The sequence below is a fragment of the Myiozetetes cayanensis genome, unplaced genomic scaffold, assembly GCF_022539395.1.
Source record: "Myiozetetes cayanensis isolate MyiCay16 unplaced genomic scaffold, myiCay2020 scf20-37, whole genome shotgun sequence".
Classification (NCBI taxonomy): domain Eukaryota; kingdom Metazoa; phylum Chordata; class Aves; order Passeriformes; family Tyrannidae; genus Myiozetetes; species Myiozetetes cayanensis.
Window position 1 is genome coordinate 7,860,387 of NW_026087412.1, and position 17,541 is coordinate 7,877,927.

Below are 17,541 nucleotides of genomic sequence, written 5' to 3' on the forward strand. Positions count from 1 at the left end.
AGCGGAGACGCTCCTGGCCCTTCCCGAAGGGGTGGCACGGGCGGGTTTGGGGCAGCGCTGAGGGGAGCGCGGGGGGGAGGCTGAAGAGCCCTGGGGGGGAAGGGGAGGGAAGAGCCATAGCCGGGCGAGCGCTGCGCTCCCACCTGCGCGCTGAGCTCCCGGTCCAGGGCCGGGCTCTGTCTGTCCCTCCCCGGGCTCTCTCTGTCCCTCCCCGGGCTCTGTCTGTCCCCCGGGCTCTGTCTGTCCCTCCCCGGGCTCTGTCTGTCCCCCAGGCTCTGTCTGTCCCTCCCGGGCTCTCTCTGTCCCCGGGCTCTGTCTGTCCCCCTGGCTCTGTCTGTCCCTCCCCGGGCTCTGTCTGTCCCCCGGGCTCTGTCTGTCCCTCCCTCCGCCAGGGCCGCGTCCCCGTCGTTGCCGCGGCAACGGCTCCGGCAGCGCCCGCGCTGGCGGGGCGGGCCCGGCGCGTTCCCTTCCGGGGCGGCGGGCGCTGCACGAGGCCGCGGCAGGTGAGGGGCGGCCCGGCCGGGATTCGCCGCTCCCGGGGAGCCCCCCGGGCAGCACGGGCGGACACCGGGTCGGGAGCGGAGCGGGGCGCGGGGGGGACCCCTCCGGCCTCGGTGTGCGGGTGGGTGGGTGGGCGCAGGGGCTGCCGCGGCTCCCGACAGGAGGCCCTGACAGGCGGGGGTTGGTAAAACGGTGCTTACCAGGCTTAGGGTTTCTGTAAAGGGTTTTGACAGGGTGTCTTGCAGGCGGCGCTCATAGGAATCCCCATGGATTAGTTTTTGATTAAAAGGTGGGAAAACAAGTAGGGATAAATGGGTTTCTCGGCGAAGGCGGGGAGCGTCACCAGGCGGGTGCCGGAGGGTTCTCTGGGGTGACCTGTTGGTAGGTGCGAGTGTCCCGAGAGAGGAGACGGAGAGCAGGGATGAGAAACGGCAGACAGGAGCAGATTTAAGGTAATAACTCGGGTGCCTTGAAAGGATCCTGCAGTGCTGAGTGGGCACTAAAGTGATGTGATGTGAAGGTCAGTGTTAAGTAAGTGAAAAGTCATAGGTATCTGGAAAACCATCGTAACTGGACATCTGTCTGTATATGTGTGTGTGTATGTATATGTTTTGCCATTTAGGAAAGATTTGTAGAGGGTAGGTATTACTGTGAAGATGTCATGCTCTGCAGCTGTCAAAAGGAAGAAACAAACAGACCAGCTAAATAGGGCAAGTTACACTAAAGAACAAGACAAAAAATCAAGCCAGTGGACGGTGTTTTCTGGACTCCATGCAGTTCTGTGTCCCCCATAACGAAAAGCAGACTAAAATTAGAAAGAGAGTGGCAGGGACTATTGGAGATATGGAATGGTTTCAGAATAAAGGGAAGCCAAATAGAGTAGGGCTTGTATCATCTCTTATTATCTCTTATTAACATCTTAATTTCATTTTTTAGAATGATAATAAAGAAAAAGAGAAAAGAATTTCATGAGGAACCTATACAGAAGAAGAAAAATGTGAAGACTGTCATTAAAATTGAGGAAGATGTTCCAGCTGTCATTAAAATTGAGGATGATGGCAGCCTTGAGACAAAAACAAAGACAAGGAAAAAGGTACATTTAAAAGATGAATGTTTAGACCAATTACAACCAAAGAACAAGAAGAAGAAAAACAAAAAAAAGAAAGCTGGCTCCGAATTACTCAAAGAAGCACATTCAGAAAGCTCTATGATTGTAAAAGGCCACCTGGATTCAGAACTTCAAGAGGAACCAGAGGAACAAATTAAAATTCTCAAAAAGAAGAAAAAAAAAGTCCCGTGTCATTCATCCTTAGAGGAGGATGATGAGAGTAGTGGCATGAAGCTTTCAAATCGTCCTATAGATGGTATTAAGAAAACTGAATATTCTTTAAAAAAACCCAAAAAGGATGCTGCTTTGAATTTGGAACTGAATGGTGAGGTAACAAAGAAAAAAAAGAAGAAAGGCAGTTCTTCTTTTTCATTAGAGGACGTCCAGGACAGTGAACAGAAGCAGTCTGAAAGAGTTTGTAAAAAGCCCCACAAATACATTTCACAAAAAGTAGCATTTACAGGTGAAAACCATGACACACATAATGTCCAGAATGATGGGGAGAATTGTGTGAGAAAAAAGAAGAGGAAGAAGAAGGATAAGTCTGACTCCTTTTTACCACTGGCAGATAATCAGGACAACATATCTGGAGTTCCTGGTAGGCCCATTGCATTAAGTGACTTCAGAAAAAGGAAGAAGCAGAATTCCTGGGAAATTGCACTGACAAATAGAGAGGAAGAGGACACAACTGAGGACTTTGGGAGTATCAAAGGGACTAAGAAGAACAAGAACAGAAGCAAATGTGTTTCTTCCTCAACATGTGAAGATCGGCGAGACTGCAGTCACAGCATTCCTGATAAGTATCTCCTGACACAGCAAGAAGTTGGCTCTGAGGAAGAAGAGCTGCCTGGAAAAAAGAACAGGAAGAATTTCAAGGGTAGTAATGAAGTCACCAAGAAGAAAAAGAACAAAAAGATTCCCAAAGAGGAGGAGGAAACAACATATTCAAAAGTTGCTTTAAATAATGATAGTGCCTCTAAAAAACAAAAAATAGGACTACTAAAAAGCAATAAAAAGAAGAAAGAGAGTGAAATGGAGCAAGCTGAGCATGTAGCTGGGAATGCTGTAGATGGGGCATTAAGCAATAGTAATCACATGCTCTGTGACAAGAAAGGAAAAAAAGAAAAAAAGTCCTGCCACAGGAATTGACTGAACAACCAGGTTCAAAAGCAAATACAAAAAAGACAAAGATCTTGACAAAAGACACAGGGAATGAGTCACTGGTAAGTTGTAAAGAGGAGGGCAGCTTTGCCCCCTCCTGCTAAGGAATCAAAACCTTTTTAGGTACATTTCCCTACTTTGCAGGCTGTTCTGCAATATTTAGGTGAGTAAGGGCCCTCACTGTTGAGAAACAGGATCAGCTGATCTGTTGATTTTAACACAGTAGTTGTGACACGTGGGAAAGTGTCATTTAATGCCTGCTGTAATCATGCAGTGTTTCAGCTCTGAAAATGTAAATATTACAACCAACAGCAAGTATTGGCATGAAAAGCAAACGAGTGTGTGAAGTCGTAAATGCTCTTCTTCAGCTGCTTTTCACAAAGTGGCAACACTCCTATAAAACAGGATTTACCCTGAGCAGGTTGGTAACACTGGCAGCATCTCACTGTATTTGTTAGACTTTTCCTCAGGCTTTGCTGCTGTTAATCTGGAATTACGTAGTGTTACAAACAAGGGGAAAAATTGGCCAAAGCTTGTTGTCTAACTTGGAGAAAACTTTAGAGCAAATCCTAAGAAGGCAAAGTGTAGACTAGGCCTAGAGCATTGATGTGTAAGTTCTGATAGAAAACTGGAGACCTAAAGATGCATTTTTCATTGAAAGAATAAATCTGTGCAAGAAAATAAACATGGGGAGGAACTGATAAAATATTTGAAATACAGAAGTTTTTTCTTTCTTTGTTTTCCCTCCAAAATGAGACTATTAAGATATTGTTTTATTGCTTTAACATTCTTTTTTTTTTTTAAATCTGGTTAGGGTCATATTTTAAAGCTAAAAGTGCCAAAAGTTAGTACCTACATGCCCAACCTCTGTTGTTATCATTGGGAATTAAGCTTTGAAATGCACAGAAATTCAATAGATATCTATCTGTATTTTTAGCTGCTTAAACAACTTGAAAAACAGTACATTGTAAGTCATCAGGTGCTTGTTTTTATATTTTTGTAGGTAATGGGAGACTGCATTCAGTTGTTTTTTATGAAAAACGCTGAATGGTTGGTGTGTTTGAAAGTCAAGCACTGGTTAATAAGGTATCAGTGAAGATTTTTGTAAACTAAAGATGGAGCAGGCATAGCCTGAGCTGCCTCCAGCACACTTTGTGGTGTGCTTTGCTTTGCTTTGGTGTGCACTTAACGTGCAGTTTCTTCAAGTTCTGTGGAAACCTGGCAGCTGCCTGGTGTCTAATGCTAATAATTAAATACAGATTTATGTGGAGAACCAGATACAGGCATTTTTCACAAGGGTTTGTGAGGGGAGTGTGTGCTTATCAGTCATGAGGTGAGCAGATGTTTTGGGCTTTTAGCTTCAGTTTCTCCTTTTGACCTTTCAAAGGACAAGGTGGTTTTATTTCTGGGATATATTTTCTAATTAAATTGACACTGCCTTTTTGAGGCTGTTAGACATATTTGGATTCTTGCAGCTGCTCACACTGTGCAGAGGCAAGATAAGCCTCACAAAGACATGTAAACTTGCATGGCCAGTTAAAATGAAAACCACAGCAAACACATTGCAAACAATTGAGGAGAAGGGTGTAGGGTGATACCTGTTCTATTTCTCATTCCCATATGCACCTCTGCCCTTTAATAATAAAAAACACTGAAGAGAAAGTCTCCTGAAGATTGAGACGTCTGGGTTAATCAGTTCTAGCAGAATCTAGTTCCTGCCAGGCCTAAAGACACTGCACTAATAAATGGCTGATGATGTTGGTCGTGCATTTAACTGTGCCATAGTCCTGAAACATCCCAGTCTACAGTGAGTCATGCACTGCATGCCTTGAGAAATCCTCTGTGGGGCTTGTGCAGCAAGCAAAAGAATAAGTTCTGAAGACAATGTCAAGTGATACCCACTCAACATCAATGATTGGTATTTTTCCTACTGGATGCCATTACAGTCAATTTGGGCAGAGTGAAGAGGAGCAGGAAGTTGTTTGCCCGCAGGCAGCATGATCCTACCACAGTGAGGGTGCTCCTTTTCCGTGGAGTTGGGGGAAGCTTGGCACACCTCTGTGGGGTGTTTTGTTCCACTCAGCAGCCTTCAGCAGGTCAGCACCACGCTGGGAATTAGCAGGGATGGAGCTGCTCCCCTGTTCCTTGTCTGCCACTTGACCTTCTGGCTAAAAAAAAAAAATATGCTGCAGTTGTTTGCAGAATCCTGTCAACAGTTTTCCTGCTTGTTTTAATAGATCTGAAAAGACAGTACCAGGCCATCTAGAAGTAAACTGGGGGTTGGTTTTAGTTTCTTCTTTTCCTCCAAGAGCATGAGCTCTCCTTACTGCAGATGGTGTTCTCTCATTTTTAATAGTGCGTGGACGTGTGTGTGTGAAATCAAAGGTAGCTTTGGAAAGGGAGATAAATCATTCATGGCTTTTAATAAAACTGTAAACCCTCAAAAAAGTAACAGCAGGTTCTGCTGACAGAAGTATGTTACAAATCTTTTCCTTGTCTTCATTTCCCTGGCTGTTTCATGCTTGGATTATTATGTTAACTGTATCAATAGATCTTCCCCTTGGCCACCTTTTCCAGGCTAGCCTAAAGCTTATGGCTCTAATTTACCACTATCCTGGACTTATTACTTATGCTGTTATACTGGATGCCCGAAAATCTTATCCTAATTACAAATTTGGCAAAGAGAAGCTGAGGGCAGTGATCTAGGAATGCCAGTCAGTGGGAGCCAAAGTTGCCGAAGGGCTGCGCTTTGTGCAAGAGGGATCAGGACGTGGCTCCTGTGGACTCTGCTGCTGATTTACCTGCTGCCATCTGGCCCATCCAGTCCTTCTGGGGCTGCTCTGTCTCATCCCATCAGCTCCCTGTTCCTCGCTCTCAGCTGTGGAACTAACGTGCTGTTTGTTGCAGGAGACACTTGATGTCTGTGTCCTGCCTCTCCCTGTGCTCTTTCCAGACTGGGAGCTCCTTGGGGACCATCATCCACGAGCGAGCACAATGCAGCTCTCTCTTGATTGTTTCTTCTTTGTTTCAGAGAGACCTTTTAATTATTTTACTTCCAGTTTTTAAAATATGCTAACTTTCACTCTCTCTGTCCCTTACTTCAAGTTTAACAGAGCAGTTTAATTTGAAATTACTCTGCCTGCAAATGCTACTGTGTGTGCCAATGACATTGGCAGATCCAATTTAATGTGTGAATTTAAAAAAATCCTTTATCTTCTTGGCTAAAAAAAAAAAAATCTCAGGAAGAAGGTTTCCACTTAGAAATACACAGGTTTAATTGGCATTTTCATCTTAAATCTGATTATTTCTTCTTGCCCCAGAATAGTACTTTTGATTGCTTAGTGTTTTAATTACTCTCATGGTGAGAGCTGTGTAAATTCTAATTAACCAGAGAGGATAAAAATAACCATACAATCTTTTTTCCTGTTTTACAGGAACATCTAGATGGTGTAATTATTGTGCAGGAAAAAAAAGGAAACTGTGATGAAGTTAACATAGACAAGGTATGCTTTGTCTTAATTGTATAAGATTTAAAGCAAGCCAGCATTTAATATATGCATAGGAATTGATACAGAAAAACTTGATTTGTTGCTTTCCCTAAATAAAGGTCTGCTTAAAATGTGCTTTACCTTCTGTAGGTTAAGTCCAAAATATACAGCTCTACTCAGAAGTTCTAAGTAGCTTATTAGGTTAAATACAGATTGCTTTATCTCTCATCAGCGTTGGCAGGTTCAGCGTAGCTGTTGCTGCAGTTAGAAAATCAGACATACCTGATACAGCAAAATATTCATTTAACGTACCACTAGAAAAATCACAGTTCTCGTGTTGAGTGTGGGAAAGGATCACATGCAACTTTTTAATTATCCTTGCAAAATTCTGAAGATCATTAATTATTTCAGACATCCCTTTTTTTTCCGTTGTGAATTCATTGTCATTTCACACACAGGAGATAGTGTCTCATGCCGCATGTGTGATCTTTTTGCACGCTAGGTGAGGCGGCAGGCTCTGCAAGAAGAAATCGATAGAGAATCTGGCAAAACAAAAGCATTCAGTTCCAAAGCAGGACAGGTATGTATGAGCTTAGACCTTGATCTGGTGGAAATACTGGGGGGTCCTAGAGCAAGTTCCTGAAAAAAACCGCTGTGCTCTGTTCTGTATGTGGCTCAGGTACGTGGCTTGGCACAACAGTCTTCCTTCTGACTGCAGAGTTAAGGTCACGCTGTAGAACAAGTTGGTGCAATGCCAAGAGAGTCTGAGAGCTGACAGTGAACTCCTTGGCATTGTACAGTGCTCCAATTCCCATCATCAGTCCTCAAAAGCAACATTTTCTCTGGTTCCTCTGGAGAATGGGCCATGACAAATTGCTACAGAAGCATTTTCTGCTTACTGTGAAGTACAAATAATTCCAGGCTATGGATATAGCAGTCACTGAAGTGTATCTTGTTCTTATCTGCAAGACTTTGCAGACATTCAGAAAGGGGCACATGTGGAAAGGTAAAGGGGGTGGCAACTGATAACACACTTGTGATATCTACAGTCAGTCCTCTCATGGCATCCACATCTTTCTTCCACTTCTTTGAAAGATGATTCTTTATTCCTTGCTTTTGCATCCTGCTCAGCCTGCCTCCTGAGGGATTTACAGTCAGGTAGTAGGAACTGTTGCAGTAGTGTTTAGCAGGGTTAATAGGATTGAGGTGGAGAGAAAGCTTTGCTGGTAATCCAGGATTCTTAGTTGTTTTGCAAGACTGCCAGTGTGCCTAGAAAGCTGGAATATGCCTCAAACAAATGCCAGAAACAAATTCTGTAGATGTAACATAGTGGGAGGCAGCCTGTGATAGCTCTGGAACTGCAACTGTCTAATAGTGTGTGAAGTCATTGAGAAAAATGACATCCTTGGCAGGGGATCTCAGTTCCTTGGTGCTGATCTGTCTCTGTTTAGTAGCATGCAGAAGAATAGAAGCTGTGAAAACTAATTCATCAGCTCCACAAAGAGTGAGCTGGAAATGCTTCAGCAAAAGCTGTGTGTAGTGCCTGCCAGCAACTCACTTAAAAAAAATTACAGAGTTTGACAAGCCATGATTATATTTGCATCTGTGCAGATGCCTCCCATTCCAAAGGGAGGACTTAGATTTATCTGTATGTGCCTTCAGTGTATCTGTATGTGTGTCTGCATCTGTGCCACAGGCTGGGCTTAGACAGCAACTTGCCTTTGTACAAGGTAAAAATACTGAAGTATTACGGGTAGCTCTCTTTTAATAGTAGGTATTCTGCTCTGTGATGGTGAATGATATTCCAGCCATGCATTTTTTTAACTTAAAAAAGCCTGCTAGGGCTTGCCTGCAGTATTGTGTAACGTGCTTGTGTGTCATGTTGGCTGTCTGCTGGAGGATGACTGTGTCATGCAAGCTGCAACTGTTCAGTTGGAAGGATTTCAGGCTGACACAAACACACCCCTAAATTCACGTTGTTTCCTTTGATGTAACCAGCTTAGTCTATTTAATTAATAATCAGACATTTTTCCATTTAGTATCACCCCCAATTTTAAAGAAAAAATAGGGAGTAGCAAACCTGCTGGATATACTTACAAATGATTGCATAGCTTCAGCTCAGGAGTCGAATAAGATCCTTAGATATTGAAGCCTGTTCTGAGGTAAGCCAGAAGTTCGTGAGCTTTGTAAATCATATGATTTATCTTGGGTTATCCACAAACAGCTGAAATATCATTTCACCTGGACACTGGCTCCTCAGAAAGGAGCCAGAATCTGCAGACAAAGGAAAAATCCTGAAGGGGTGAACTAGTTCTAAAAATAGTGAAAGGCAAATATAATGAATACAAAGAAAACAGGAAACTGCAAGGGAGAGGAGGCTTTAAGAGCACTGGGTTTAGTCCTGTTGGATAAGGGGGTTTGCACCCTTGCAATATTAGTTGTAATTAGTAGGATGAAAGTGCCAATATTACTTAAAGCTTATGAGGCAGATTGAACATGGTCTCCAAAACTAACATAACAAAACACTGCTGAAAACAACAGCTCCCAAACTAGGCAATGGGAAAAGGAAAAGATAAACATATGAAGTGACAGCGAAAGCGGATTAAGTCTGACAATTTTTTTAGAATAAGAGATGATGTCTGGCTCTTTGAGCTGGGTAAAGAGAGAGCAGAAAAGCCAAGGTTCCTGAAGAGGGAGGGAAAGGAGATTCTCAAAGGCATTAACCCCTCTCCGGGTTAAATGACCTGCACTGCTAATGAAGATGCATCACACAGAGTGAATGTCGTTCTTTTACCACATCCTTTAAGAGGTACTGCCTGTGGAATAACTGCTTTTTCCCAGCTTGGTAAAAATTGTCTTCCTTGGTCTTGTTATTACTTACTTTTAGTGTTAACCTTGTTTTGCTTCACAGGATACAAGGTTTGGACAGTGGAGTACAGCTGCTTTTAAAAGTTCTGAGGAAGAAATGAAGTTTTTTAGACTGATGGGTGGCTTTAAAAAGGGCCCTGTGCCTATCCAGAATCTCTCAGGAACTACAAACAAACCAAACATGGCTCTGAACAGGGAAGGGCAGGAGAAGTTACAGCAGGCTCTGAAGATGGAGTTTGATAAAGCAATGGACTTGAAGCAACACAGAGGAATTGGTCTTGGATTTCAACCTACTGCCAACAAAAAAGGATACATAGACAAATATACATCTAGATCTATAAAATTTGAAGATTAAAACTCTGAAGTAATAAAAAGAATGAAAATTCAGCTGGCAATTTTTTTTTTTTTTACTTTTCAGATCTTTTTACTTAATAAAATGATTAAGAAATTTGATTTGTGAGGCTCTTTTAGTACAAGTTTTCAGCTGCATTCACTGGTGGAGCTGGGTCCTCACTTCAGCTAAACAGTAAGTTTTTGAAACCTTTAGCACGTTTCTTCTGCAAGGCACAGCCTCCTTGAAAGATTAAAGATATGTGTGCCATGCCTGCAACTAGTTTTTTTTAAATGCTGATTTAATAAACTTATTTTTGGCTACAACTTAGTGACTCAAAGGGATTTTAGTCTTCTGCGTGTTTTTTCTTCATATTTTTACAGTGGTACAAAGTGATGAGGAGGTGAAAAACATGCAACAAAAATGGTTTAATAATTTGGGTGGTATTTATTACCAGCTTGCTAACTCCTTAAATATATGGTTCTGTCTAAACAGATTACTTGTTTAGCCTTAACAAACCAAAACATTTTCGTGCAAAAATAGATCTTGATTATCTGAGTAAGGATTTAACTCATTAAGAACTTACCACTAAGCAAAAGCAGCAATAGAAGTCTCAGCATGGTTCCCCTACTGTGGGATAGAAATGGTGAGAGTGAAATTTTATTAGGAGTAGTATCAGTACATGTAACTAAATTCCACAAGGGTAAGGTGATAGATCTGTGTGCACAAACTCCCCCAGAACACACAGATGAACTGCAAATTGTTTTATTCAGTGATAGAGTACTTTGCAAATATAGAGTACTTTGCATACATTTCCTTTTTCATTTGCAGACAGCACTTAAAGATTCCTTCCATTTTTGCAAAACATGGGACTAAAATGAAAACATAAACATGTCGGTGAAAATGTATTGTAGAAATTAGAACAACACCACCTCGGCCATTTTTCTCTTCTACTGGAACCAACAAAAAAGATGCTGGCAGCATCCCAAAGCAGAGAGATTATTTAGTAGGATTATTATATAGAAATGCTGCTTTCTACACAGGAGAAAGACTATTCTACAAGTGGGATGAAGTTTTGAGGCTGTGAATTTATTTGTGCAGATTATCTTCTTCCTTTTTTGTTAAAATTACAACAGATTAGATTTTGAAAGGCTTTCACTACTACAGAGGTTCAAAATACTGTTTAGTGAATGTAAATCAGCATTTAAAATATTATAGTAAAACTGGAGACAGAAATTCATGTTAAATCACTGCCCTCAGAGCAGTTTTACCTTTACTGTGCCCAAGTAAATCTTTCCCACTAAGTAAAAACACTGAACTCCTCCAGTCAGAATCTAGATCAGTGATTTTTGGCCTTAGCTCCGTGCTCTCTTGTACAGGTGACTCCTTGGAAAACAGACATTCCTCAGGTCCTGGACTGCAGAGGAAGCCGAAGGGCCAAGTCTGTGAAGTGACTCATTTCAGGTTGTTGGCTTCGCCTCTTGATGTATTCCAGTGTTTTCACCTGAGTTGGAGAAGAAAGGGATTGGGAGATTTTTAGTGTCTTTGTCTTTTCTCATTTCATAGGCCATCCCTTCATGTTTGTATACACACTCTCTTGATTTTCCATAAATTTCACTGTCTGTGTGAGCACTTGGCATTTCTTACTCATTATCACGTGTATCTGTCTTAAAGGCTCTCAAAAGCCACTTCCAAGCTTACACCATATAGTTCCTCCACAAAATAAAAATGCTGTATTTCTGTTAGAGCCAGTTTTCTGTTCTGAAAAAAAGTTATAGCACCCAACACTTTCAGGTTCCTTAATGCTTGACAAAGGATTAAAATTGCTAGAAAGATACAGAGCACTTGAAAGAGAAGCTGCTTATTCATTAAGAACCATTTAAAAAAATAAGTTGTTGGGATTTTAAGATTTTTTTTTTTTTTTTTTTGGAAGAGAGCAACTTATAGAGAGATTAGGTTTATTCAGATCAAGACAATTTTCCCAAATAAGGAGTGGAAAAAGATGTTAAGAACTACAATTTTTTTGCATTATCTGTTTTCCTTACCATAGTCTTGGTGTCAGCAAAGCCATGTTTCTGAGCAAGATTCCAGAGGTTGACTGAAAGCTGGTTGAGTTTGTTGTTTCGTAGATCCCCGTGAGCTACAATAGTGTTAAAGAAATACAGTGCCAACTGGCTCTGCCGCTTCAGGGTCTACAATGAAACAAAAATATTCCCATGTTACCATATAATCACCCCCAAATATGCAGCATAACCTCACTGGGTTCTCTGGAACTCTTCAGAAGTGCAAAGGGCACTCATTTTGTAACCCACAGCAATAGCTACAGACCAAGAATACAGGCAGAGTTATTATGTTCCATTCAGAATGCAACAAGTAGTGATAGTGAATCAGTGTAAGTCACTGTAAATTAAATAATTACACAAAACTACATCTCATACCACTTTGGTACAGCACATTATGTAGGTCTGACATATTTTTAACTCAAGACTCCCTACAATTGCAGAGAAATCACCCTCCCACCCACCAGCCTTGCACTTAGAGCACCATAGCTCTTTATATTTTAGAGACCACTATCATCAATTTAGATTAATGCAACTTCAGGCTTTCTTCCAGCAGTCTATTCTATATTTATTTATTTAGGCAGGGATGTTTTTTTCCTGCTATTCTTTCACTGAAACTTTGGTTATACCAACATATTTGCACCGCATTTGCAGCTACTTTCCCTAAAATTGCTGAGGAAGGCCCTTAAGGAGGACCCTCACTCATGGTACTCTGCCATGGAGGAGCACCAGCCTCTGTGGAAGAGTCCTGGGGCACAGACAATCCTGCTCTAAGCTTACAGGGTGCTCCCACCATGATTTGGAGTGAGTGGAAAACAAATTAAAATGCTACTGCAGATTCTGCTGATTCCTATGGAGTAAGTTTTCACGGTTAAAAGGATGAATTATTATTGGATGCATCTGAGCTGTAGTATTTGTTTATCCTGCTCTGCTGCAGCTGTCCTTTGTTCTTTGCTCCAGAAAGCCCCACTGACAAAGGCACAGCTCCATCCTACACAAACCACAGCAGTGGAGTCCTAGTTTACAGCACAACTGTCAGCTGAGCACCCCGATTAATGAACTTAACGCTGCACTTTACCCCTCTCAGTTCAATTCATACTGGGGTGGTTAATGCACAGTGTTCAGAGACAAGGGTACAGGCAGCATGAGCCACAGATTGGGGTAAGAGAAGTGCAGAGACCTCTGACTTGTGTGTTCCTGACATGGTACCGATGCAGCCATGCAGTCTCTGCCCTTTCCCTAAGGGACTGAAAGTAAATTAATTTCTCACTGCCAGCAGAAGAGAGGTCAGATGCTATTAATCAAAGAAGTGGCACACACTGAGCTATCAGTCCTCCAGATAAATATGGAAAAGGAGTAAGCCATGCTATGAAAGAACTGACCACCTAGAAAAGAGGCCAAGCATGCCCCAAACTAGAAGCATCACACTGCTACTGTATGTATGTGACACAGTAGATCTGTACATGCAGAGACAATCTGCCATATCATGAAATTATTTACTAATTTGAAACATAGGTACTTCAAAAAGGATCATCCTTCAAAAAGGACTCAGAAGCAAGCTAGGAGAATGAGAGGCACACTAATTCTCATTGTGTTGGGGCAGGTATAATGGACAGGATTTTAGCACTGAGTCCTCAGTTACACAACACCGATGGAGAGAGGCAGGCTCAGGTATGCAGGAAATCCCACCACGACTGAAAATGAACAAGGAGTGTCAGGCAAGACGTAAATGTTGATGAACAGGAATGTTTGTGTAACATGGCACTGACCTCCAACCCCAGGGATGCATCCATGCCAGCACCCTGCCAAGCCTGGCATGACTGAGCTGTGGGTGGCACCCCCACTCACGGGGTATTCACAGGCATCAAGGAGAGAGCAACAGCTCAGCTATTTGGCAACCACACACATCATGGGACCAGCAATTCCCACACCAAAAAGAACTGCCAGCCTTCTAGGCAGCACATTTTCCATAATCCTTGGAATAATGCTGATGACAATGAAGCAAAGAACAAACTACATCAGGCCAGAACGTGACCCTCTTGTGTTGTCACCCCTCCACCAAAGTGCAGAGTAATGACCAAATTTCATGTAGCATAACAGAAAAAAACCATATTCTTTCATACAATGGGCCATGTAACATTCTGTTTCACAAAATTCTACCTCTTCTCAATTTAAAACACATCCCCACACGGAGAACTATGTCCAGCTCTGCTTCTGGTTCAGTATTCAAGCACATGTGAAATCAGCCGAAGTTGTTATGAGTTTATATAAAATTAAAAATCAGTTGTGTTGAAAGAAGAAGCCTCAAGAGCATTTCTCCTGCTCCATTTTTGATACTTACTATAAAAAGTCCAGTATCTACCATGTGGTGCATGGGAAGACTGCCACCCTAACATGGCACTGCCAAGGGCACAACAACATGCTCCTGATAATTTGGATCAAAAGTCATGTTTGAATAAAACATACATTTATTACTGAGGAGCAAGAAGCAAGGTATTTACATTTCTACAAAACCTAGAGCATTAGACCAGTCTTCCCCACACACAGAGAGGATTCACTGCTACTCTCATGACCAGAAACAGCTTGAACTTTACAGAACTGTCTAGAATTGAAAATTTCCATTCCAACACTGTCACATAAATGAAGCATTCTCTAATACTGTGAAAAGACCACGCTGTGTTAACAATGAGATGCATTGTTCTCTTCCAAATTGCCATTTTGGTGAAAGGATTTTATTGTGAGAAAAATTTATTTTCCTTTATAGCTTTTAAAGGAAATGGACCAATAAAAACACAAAATCATCAGAGGCTTGTTCATTTAAATGAGCAGCCAAGAAGATGAATAATAAAAGGTCACCAACACTGAAGCAGTCCAAATACCACAGTGATTTTATGACCAGTTCTACTTTAGCACAGTTAGAGATCTCTGACAGTGTTCTCATCACCTCCATTTCCTCAGCAACAACAGCTTCCTCGAACAACCATTCATTCTTAAAAACCAATTTTTATCTAAATCTCTCAAGGACTTTTACTCAACTATGCAAAACAAATGCTCCCCCTTTGTAAGTAAGGATGGACAGAGGATTAAATCCAAGGCTGTGGGGGCAAAGGCAGGCCAAGGACCTATATCAGTGCTGCTTAGCTTTAAATCCAGTTTTCTGTGCAACGCCGGCTTCAGTGAAATAACACAGGATCCCATTACTCAAAGTATTATTCTTGAAAGCAGAAAACAAATGAAAAAAAAGGCCTTTCAGAAACCATGGATTTCAACCCTTACAAACACTCCCACCCACATACTCCATATAGGAGTCAGATGCAAAAAAACCCTTAATATACAACCCACAGTCTTGAAAACTGTTAAAAATCTCCTTCCTAGACCTGCTTGGACTTTCTTAGCTGTGCTAGAATGGTTGTTTTCTGCTGTTACCACTCTGAAAAAGAACTACCATTCACTGTGGTGTTGTGTACAATGATGCAGAGGCATTTGGGCAAAGGATTTAATCATCTTCCATCCCTACAATTGCTCAAGGAAGGACAAACAGGATAGCAAAAGCAGAGAAAAAGCTAAACTTAGCACAGTGTCCTCCCAATATTATCACTTAACACATTCCGTATTGGCAAACACTACTGTGCAAAGAGGCTATCTAAAAAATTCCATCAAATCAATCATTCCCTGCCCTCCCATTCCAGGCTACAACATTTCCATCAGTAGAAGTGTCCGGTAAGGGGTGATTAGGAAGCTGTGGAGGGGCTCAATCTCAGAAGCAGGTACAATAACAGAACAGTGAGTTCTCATTATTTCCGTAATATTGACAACATTAGTCACCTGCCTTTCACATACAATCCATTAAGCTATATTTGATCCCTCAGAGCCTCTCAACTCCAATCAAGAAATCCAATAAGCTGCCTGGAGTTTTCTTTATTTAATATCGAACAAATATCCTAAAATAAGGGTAAAGACAAAACACCTTTTTCCTCCCTCTGTACTTCTCTCCTGATTTCATCCCAGTGTCTGGGATCTGAAATTTTTACTGATTATAGGTGGCTTTCATCGTATTTTACTCAGTAATAGACTAACTGTGAATTCTCACTTTGCTCTTTACAGAATTGGACATTTCAGGTTACTGCTAACCAAGCTGGCAAGAAAATACAGTTTATTCCCTGCCATGGCAGGGGGCTTGGAGCTTCCAGCCCAGAGAATTCCATGATTCTATGATTTACAAAGTTGAGAGCCAAGAGGAAACAACGGGAAGGATGGACATGGAGCAGATATTAGGTGTGACCATATTGCAATCAAAGGAGTGACTGTGGCACTGTCTCCAATTCTATCTTAGGCAAATAAATGCAATAACATCATAAAGCTCATTATAGTCAGAAAGATTCACAAGAAAAGAAGTTATCCCACACTGACTATCATATTTCAATGCCCAAACTACACCAGGACTCAAGCTGGTTAATGTAAAGCTACCTCTAACTCCGAAGAGCATCACATTTCCATAACTGGACTACAGCAGGACTCAAGCCAGTGAATTAAAGCTAACTGTAAGCTCACTCTCAGCAGAGTGCTGCTCTGCAGTGATCACTCTGTGCTGCAGCACAGTCACTCCTTGGTGCACAGTCGATAGCACAGTGCCAGAGCAGCCTCTGCTGCCTGTCAGCTCAGTGACCCATCCCTGGCCAGCCCAGAGCTGAGCAGGAAACTCCTGCCTGCATCTTGAACGTGGGTTACAACTGTGGCAGCATCCATTGCACATCATTAGGTGTCCACACCAGACTCACTTTTTAAACAAGTAAAATTACCCAATTTCCTCTTGTTAAAAGGCTCCTGGAGCTTTCAAAAAGACCAATGCCTGGTCAAAGGTGGTGTGTTTCTTCAAATTACTTTTGGGTTTGTATTGAATCAAGCTGAGTAAGAACTTACCTCTTCTTTTCCAAGGGTTTTCAGATGATCCAGGATTTGTGCTATCACTGTTTCACACAGTTTATTAATTTCAGTCAAGAACTTGGAGTCTCCACCATACAAGGCATCATTGGAATCAACTGCAGAGATAATTCAAGCTTAGGTCTGTCTAAAGAGCTATGCATTTGTTTGCTACTGAAAACATCAGCTATTGATAGAAGACCACATTTGGAAGTTATGAAATGGCCCACCTCCATGAAACAAGAACAAAACAATGGTGTTTAGGTGCCTACCACTTGGTTGCCTACTATGTCTTTTTGATTTTAGGAACAAAACACTGAAAAGAATCTTCTAGTTTAAAGCCAGTCCTGTATTCCTGGATGTGGCCAAGCTCAAAAATATCTGCTAGACTTAATGCAAAACAACAAATAGTGTCAATTTTCACTTTTTCCACAGAGACAGTGCTCCCATCACTTTAGAAGAGTATGGTCATCATCTTCAATGGCAGCAGGACTGGGTCAAATAGTTTTACTTTGTGAAAAAAACCAAGACTTTCAAAAGAAACTGCATTTTATTTTTTTTTCTCCCTAAAATAAAACCATGATTACCTCAAAGTCATGGATAGAAATTCAGAAAGTGCATTTTCAGATTCAAAGACCTTAAAGGATTCTTTGGAGGGAGAGAGCTCTTGATGTTTTTAGAGCTTATGTAATTGTGATTTTAAACATGTCTTTCAGTCTAATTTATTTATATTTTACTATGAAATAGGTTACAAGAAATTCGTAGGTTTAAGTGTCCTCTAGGTAAATCAGAAAGCACAAAAGATGATCCCCTGTTTCCAAGTAAACTTGATTTTAAGAAGCTAAGGTACATGGTGCATCATCCTACTACAGGGTAAAAATTACAATTTATATTTCCATGCTTGTCTCCATTATAATCTAATTAATTCAGATTTCTCATTTTAGGATTATGCAGCTATTTTGGTCATATAAAAAACAGAGTGAAAGAAAAAGCAGCTAAACAGCACTTCCTTACAGAATTTGAACAGCAGATTTACTGCAGAGTAGTAGTTCAACTGACAGCTATTTTCTGTGCTGCTAACTGCAGGAGATATTTTGTCATGGG

At 41.4% G+C, this 17,541-nt stretch overlaps 3 protein-coding genes across 3 annotated transcripts in view; 1 reads left to right on the forward strand and 2 right to left on the reverse strand.

Moving 5' to 3' along the window:
- The window catches only part of IQCK (IQ motif containing K), a 34,698-nt gene extending 33,650 nt beyond the window's left edge, over nucleotides 1-1,048 (reverse strand). The window contains 1 exon segment of the mRNA XM_050317934.1: nucleotides 877-1,048. Coding sequence (XP_050173891.1) covers nucleotides 877-1,048 — 172 coding nt within the window.
- Nucleotides 463-9,579, forward strand: KNOP1 (lysine rich nucleolar protein 1). The gene is given in 6 exon segments (XM_050317930.1): nucleotides 463-503; nucleotides 1,438-2,717; nucleotides 2,720-2,832; nucleotides 6,205-6,273; nucleotides 6,761-6,838; nucleotides 9,170-9,579. Coding segments are annotated over 5 exon segments (1,851 nt in total). The 5' UTR covers nucleotides 463-503; nucleotide 1,438; the 3' UTR covers nucleotides 9,482-9,579.
- Nucleotides 9,580-10,206: 627 nt separating this feature from the next.
- VPS35L (VPS35 endosomal protein sorting factor like) overlaps nucleotides 10,207-17,541 on the reverse strand; it is a 47,500-nt gene continuing 40,165 nt past the window's right edge. Inside the window, exons 29-31 of the mRNA XM_050317929.1 lie at nucleotides 16,438-16,556; nucleotides 11,503-11,649; nucleotides 10,207-10,961 (exon numbers count right to left, since the gene is read on the reverse strand). Of these exons, the coding sequence (XP_050173886.1) occupies nucleotides 10,863-10,961; nucleotides 11,503-11,649; nucleotides 16,438-16,556 (365 nt within the window). The 3' untranslated portion in view covers nucleotides 10,207-10,862. The remainder of the gene's footprint in view (nucleotides 10,962-11,502; nucleotides 11,650-16,437; nucleotides 16,557-17,541) is intronic.